Raw genomic sequence first — 6,414 nt, forward strand, 5'->3', positions numbered from 1 at the left:
CACCACCCCGTACCACCACAGTGCCTGGGGCTGAAGTGGCAAGGGGGACTTTCAGGAAACACAGAAAACGCTGCCCACAAATGCGTCCGCCCGCCGTCCCCCGCCTCCCTGCAGAATCGGGGTGTTGTGGAAAAGAAAGGACAACAGAAACGCAGACGCGATGGGTCGCGTGGCTCCCGATCCCCTCCCCTCCCACTCCCACCCCCGAATAATCAGAAAGTAGGACCCAGAGATGTCGAAAGTTTGGCTTCCCAAGCGCGGCGGCTGTAGGGCTCACAGGGCCGGTGTGGGTGAGGTGGGCGGGAGGCGGGGCGGGGGGCGGGGGTCTGTGAGCACGAGCGGCGAGCCGGGACCCGGGGGCAGCACCCTGGCGCCCTAGTCCTCCGCGTTGGTTCGGTAGGCCTCAATGAGGCCCTCGAGGGAATGCACGAAGCCGGACACGCTGCAGATGCCGCCGATGACGAAGATGGCGACGTCAAAGAAGACCTGATGCCAGAGCAGCTTGCGCCAGAGCAGGCGCAGGTGAAACAGGCTGGGCAGCAGGAAACAGAGGCCGGCGCCCGTGAGGCTGCCGGTGAGGCCCATGAGCAGCGCGAAGTGCGGCACGTAGATGGCCATGAGGAGCGTGAAGACCACGAGCGCGCAGCGCAGCGTCAGCCCCCAGGACTTGAGGCGGCCGTCGCCGCCGTAGCAGGCGGGGAAGAAGGCGCGGCTGCCTTCCTGAAAGAGCGACTTCTCCAACACCTCCACGGCGGCGAAGAAAGGCAGCGGGTAGGACAGGAGAGCCTTGGCTACCAGGAAGATGTTGACGACGGCGCGGATGGAGCCTGGCAGGTTGTCGGTGATGACCTCTTTGGTCTCGTCGGCCCAGGTGAGGTAGGCGACGAGCGCGAAGAGCCCCTTGAGCACGCAGGCGGCGATGTGTGTCCAGTTCATCATGCAGTGGAACTCGCTGGGCTGTTGCATGTTGCCCTCGAGCGAAGGCAGGAAGATCTGCGAGGTGTAGCTGAACACGATGATGCCGATGGAGATGGGGAACTTCTTCACGTCGATGTAGAACTTGACCTTCTCCCAGGCCCAGTCACGCGCCCGCGACAGACAGTAGGCTATGACGAGGATGTTGATGACGAAGTGTGCCAACGTGCACAGCAGGCTGAACTTGGACACGGCCTTGAGGTTCTTGAGGAAGGCGCAGGGCAGCAGCACGGCTGTGGCGATAATGGACCAGGACTTCTGCGACACGGGCAGCCCGGGGAAGCTGTTGTACATGAGGTTGCCGCTCACCACCACGTACAGGATGCACGTCATCACCAGCTCGATGATCTGCGCCACGTTCACCACGCGGCCGCCCAGCGTGGGGAAGCGCGGCGCGCAGCAGGCGTTGGCAATGGCCACGTAGGAGTCCCGCACGCGCACCACCTCGCCGTCCTCGTTCTCCTCGTACAGGCACGCGATGAGGATCTTGCCGGTGTAGCAGCACACCACGGCAGCGAAGATGATGAGGAACAGCCCCAAGTAGCCGCCGTGCAGGATGGCGTAGGGAAGGCCCAGCACGAACATGCCCTGTGTAGCGAGAGAGCCAACCAGACCCGGGCGTTCAGGGGACGCTGCCTGCGGACAGGGGGCTGAGAGGGGCAAGTGGCTAAGGGGGGCGGCCAGGAGGGGGCGCTGAGAGGGGCGCACAAGGAGTCCAAACCTACCCAGAGGGAGGGAGGAAAGGGGAGTGGAGGAGTCTCTTCGGGAATCGGGAATCCTGTGTTAGCGAAGCAGACGGAGGAGCGTAAGGCCGGAACTGAGCAGGTGTGCTCAGGGTTGGGTGGGGGGCGGGGGCAGAGAGTTGGGTACTGAGGAGGCTGGGGAATTGGGAGAGGTGACCCGAAGAGGCTGGCGTGAGGTGGGGAAGGGGCGCGGCAAAAGGGACCCCTGTGCCACCACGCGAAGCCTGGCCACGATGTGTGAGATGGAACTGGGGACGCCAGCCAGGGAAAGGGCCTGGCCAGGGTGGGAGGCGCCCGTGACGAGGGCGAGGGGGAGGCAGGGAGTTGGGCAGGGAGAGAGCCGGGCTGAAGGAGAGGGGTAGCAGGGGAACGGGCAGTAAGGCTTCTTGCGGAAGCCGTGGGCGTCCCGAGGGTTCTGGGGAAGAAGCGTAGGACGACGCTTAGAGCTCTGTCGAAAACAGGGGTTCCTAGAAAAGAGACTAGCAAGCCCTAGGTGGCATTGATAGAGGCAGCGGGCTGTGAGCCTGTCGGAGGAGCCAGACGAGCCACAATCTTGAACCAGAAACTGTGCGGGGCCATGGGAATATGGCTTAAAATCCAGGAGGGGAGAAAAAGACAACGAAATCCGGGCCCCCAGAGGCCCACGGGCCTCCCGCTGGGCCTACAGAACCCGCCCAGCAAAAACGTTGCCCGCAGAGGTGCTGACAACGAAGGCTGCCGCAGCATCGCCCTCATCCCTGGCGGGTGAGCCCTGAAGCGGGGGGGATACCGGGGTCAAGGCTGCCTGGGGTGTAAGGTCCCCGGTCGAGGATCGCTGAGTCCGGGAGTCACAGGAATTCCGCTACCACATCTCGCCCCCAGGAGTGTTCCGCTCCAACGACCCTGCGCTTGGGGTGGGCACCTGGCCCAGCCACCGTCGCCCGGGGACCCCTAGGGCGGAAGACTGCCCCACCGCTGTCCCGGCAGCCTGCCCGGGGCAGCTAGCTCGGAGGGTCGTTGTGAGCGCTCCAGACCCGCTCCTGGTGGAGTCCGGCGCCGCCTGCTGGGAAATGGGGCGGTGGGATCAGGAGCCAGAGGCGGTGTTAGAGGTGGTACCACCCTCTGCAAGGGGCCCTCTTCAGGTGGCCCGCTGCGGTTCTGGACGCCCCTTTGCGGTACAACCGGGATTTCGGTGGAGCAGGGATTGCAACACACTGGAGCTTGCGGACCGTGGGTGCTTGTCCCCGCACACACGTGTGCTTATGAAGGCGTGCCTGGGTGTCTCCATCAAGGCTGCACCTGGGGGAGCGGGCTGGATCCCGGCTGCATCACACATCATCCGGTGTGCGTGTGCGAAATGTGTTCAAACGAGGGCGTTGCAGGCGTGCGTTTGTGTGGGGGCGGGGAGGTGGGGTGTAGGCAGGTGCGTTTGGGGAGAGTCCCGTGGTCTATAAATAGCCTCGTGCCAAGGGGAGGGGGGCTGCGGGCGTGTGTGTCTGCCTCTGTACGTGTGCGTGGGGCTCTGCGTCTGGGTCGGGGGAGGAGACTCCGGGCTCAGCGATTTCCACCTCCTGTCCTCTCCAAAGACGCAGCTGCCAGTCCATTCCCGTGCGAGGCAACACCGTTCCCTCCAATCCTGATTTTCTTTCTCCCTCATCCCTTTTCAAGACTCCATCTCCTGCTCTCCCACCCCCGCATTTGTGTCTCTTTTGCTGGGTCTCTGAATGCGGGTCAAGCTGACCCCAACAGGGTAGCGGAAGTGGGGGGTAAGGATGCGGGCGGGAGATAAGCGCCTAAGGGCGCAGATCCCAGTGCGAGATAGAGAAGCACCAGGAAGGACTCCGGACCCGTATCAGACACCAGTGGGATTCTCTCCTCCCGCCCATACAACTCGGATACCGCTGGGGACAGAGTCCCCTCACAGGCAGGGAAAGGGGCGGGCAGAGATGGGTGTCCCCTACTCACCTGGATGGCGTTGGTCACATTCCAGCCCGCCTCCCACGCCGTGATCTTGGGCTTGTCGTGGCCCCCGAACTCGCCGCCAGCCCCCACGGCCTGGTCTTTGGACCCTGAAGGTGGCAGGGGCGCGCCGCCACCGCGCTGGTAGTGGATGTCGCCTTCGACGGGCGGCTCGGCGCCTTCGTCGCCGCAGGGCTCGCCCTCCCCCTTCAGAATGTCCATCTGCAGGCCCTGGCGGTGCTCAAAGTCGAGGTCGTCGCAGTGCGCGAAGCCCACTGCCTCCTCATCCGTGGCCGCCTGAAAACCCATCCTGGCAAACATGCCGCTCACCTTGGCTTGGGACTTGTTGGACACGGTGGTGGCCACATTGGACAGCTTGCTGCGGAGCAGGGTGGCCATGGTGGCGGCGCTTGGGGGGAGGCCAGAAGGGGGCCCGGGACGCGGGGTCGCGAGAGCAGGATGGCGAGGGCTGGGGGTCGGGGGCGTGAAGTCGCTACCTTCCCTCGCTCTGCCCGAGACGACCCGGGGCGCAATGGCGCATGACCCTCGGCGCCGGCGTTCGAGGCTCACTTAGGGTCGGGCCAGGCCGGCGGATGGCGGGGAATTGCGGAGCGGCGGCGGTGGCGGCTGTGAGTGCACTGCGGAGCTGCCGCGGGGCGCAGGGCTGGGCTGCGGAGGGCGGCGACGGCGACGGCGGCGTCAGAGCAGCTACGCGAGCCTGGCGCGGTGCCCCCACCCCTGCACAGCCCAATGCGCTCCCGTCCCGCGGAATCAGGCGGTGCGGGGGTGGCCACCGGCGCGGAAGGGGGAGGTAGGAGGGGAAACCCCCCACAGGGGCCTGAGGAGGGGTCGACCAGAAAAGCCAGCCAGAGGGACACCACAGGATTCGGAAGTGACACCGGGGCTGGAGAAGGGCGCCCTTGGGAAGGCGGAGAGAGGGAGCGCGCGAAGGGGAGGGAGTATGGAAGGCGGGCTGGGGGGCCACAGTGCTGCATTTCTGGAGGAGGTGCTAAGCAGGGATTCTGGCCCTTCCCACCTCGCCACGGGGAGGGAGGGAGCGGGTGGGCTGATTCCAGTGGTCCCCGCCCTCGGACCATCCCTATCAGAGTCCGAGAGCTGGGCGGCCCGAACCGCACCGAGTAAGGGCTGGTTTGCACGCCGAAAGCCAGCGGGACGGCGTCGCCCATCTCTGACTGAGCAGGCCGTCTGGGCACCGGGCTGCCTCCTTGGCATCCACCACTCGCCCTTAAATCTGACCTCAAGTTCTCCCTGAAGGCAAAAGCAGCCGACTTGGATGCTTCTTAAGGATGCGCAGCTCGGGGTTTGGTCGCCCCGGATGTCTCTGTCCGTCCAGGGACGCAGCGATGGAAGCCAGTCTGCGGATCGCTTGCTGCCAACCGCACTCCAAATTGTGCAGAATGGAGGCGAAAGGTTGGCTCTTCTCTTTTCGTTTGGGGGATCTGGAAGGAGGTAGAACGCCTCTCAGTCTCGATCTGCGATCGCCCTGGCAAGAGGAACACAGCCCGGGTCGGGCACAGAGGACAGAAGGGCTCACTGCGCGGCGGACCCTGGCAGCGAAGGCGTGCGTTTCGCTCGGGACCAGCCCGGATTCCGGAGCAGGAGCCGCGAAAGCCGGGACTGTTGGTGTGGAGTGAGATGTCTGGCGTGTGCGCGAGCGCGAGAAAGAGACCCAAAGACAAAGAGCGAGCCTAGATCCGAGACCGGCTGGATGTGCAAGAGCGGGTACCTGTGAGTGTTGAGTGTCCGTGTGGTTTTGTGCGCGCGGAGATGGAGTGTTTGCGTGTGTGGATCTGTGGTGCAGGGGGTGGGGGGAGTTGCTGGCTGCGTTTGCGCATATGTGAGGTTCATTACCGTCTTAGTGTGGATCGCTAGTCCCGGCATGGATCCCCAGTTAGGCTCCCCTACCTTCCCCGCTCTCCTCTTCCAATAAACCACAGGGTTCCACCTTTAGTACCAGCCTAGGTGGAGGAGCAGCTGCCTGGGTGAGCCGCAAAGTAGCTGTAGCAAAATGAAAAAAGAAGGGGCCGGCTACGTCCACTGCTCGGGCCCCTTCTCGCTGGGAATCCCGTTCTGCTTTTGCCACCCTTTTGGGGTTTCTAGATTAGCTCCTGTCAGTGCACAAGTAGGGCGGCCCGAGGGCTCTGACCAGCAAATTAGAGCAACTGGATGCGACTGGCTTCCCTCTCTACACCCGTCTCCCCGTCAGCCCAGGGACTTCCCAGTCTCCCAGAGGAAGCTTTTCCACAGGTACGGGGTTCCCACCATACTGGACTGAGACGGTCCTCCTCCGCTCTTCCGCAGGTGCTGGCTTGAGTGCTTGCAGCAGCTCTGGAAAGCCCTGGCCTCCTGTCCCAAAGAAATAGGACGGAAATCCTTCCCTTGGGCTACACAGGAGCCCTCCCTCCAAACTGGTCACTGCAGGCTGCAGAACAAAGCCTCCTAGGAGGCTCTACAACTGACCCCATCGGTCCGAAGCTTGCCTTTTGCAGGGACTCTCCTCCCCGCAATTCCCAGATGCCCAAGAAGAAAAAAGAGCTTTCCCCCTACCCAGATTCCTAGGGACAAAGATCTCACCTCCAACCCTACTCTCCTTCTGTTCCTGGCCTGTTCCTTTTGTTTCACATGAGATGCTTTGGACAGAAAATGTGTGTGTTTGAAGGGTTCCCTGATGCCAGCCTGCATGCCACTCACCCTGACTTATTGCCTTCTTTGTTACGGGAGTCCAGAGCCTTTGCCA

The 6,414-nt window shown here is 63.5% G+C and overlaps 1 protein-coding gene across 1 annotated transcript; it reads right to left on the reverse strand.

The window, feature by feature from the left end:
* Positions 1–375: 375 nt before the first annotated feature.
* Positions 376–4,055, reverse strand: SLC32A1 (solute carrier family 32 member 1). The gene is made up of 2 exons (XM_004585805.3): positions 3,663–4,055; positions 376–1,563 (listed from the first exon to the last, which is right to left on the reverse strand). The coding sequence occupies exons 1-2, from the start codon at positions 4,053–4,055 to the stop codon at positions 376–378; spliced, it is 1,581 nt and encodes a 526-aa protein (XP_004585862.2).
* Between the last annotated feature and the right edge of the window lie 2,359 nt (positions 4,056–6,414).

Source organism: Ochotona princeps, chromosome 22 (genome assembly GCF_030435755.1).
Source record: "Ochotona princeps isolate mOchPri1 chromosome 22, mOchPri1.hap1, whole genome shotgun sequence".
In the NCBI taxonomy this organism is placed as follows: domain Eukaryota; kingdom Metazoa; phylum Chordata; class Mammalia; order Lagomorpha; family Ochotonidae; genus Ochotona; species Ochotona princeps.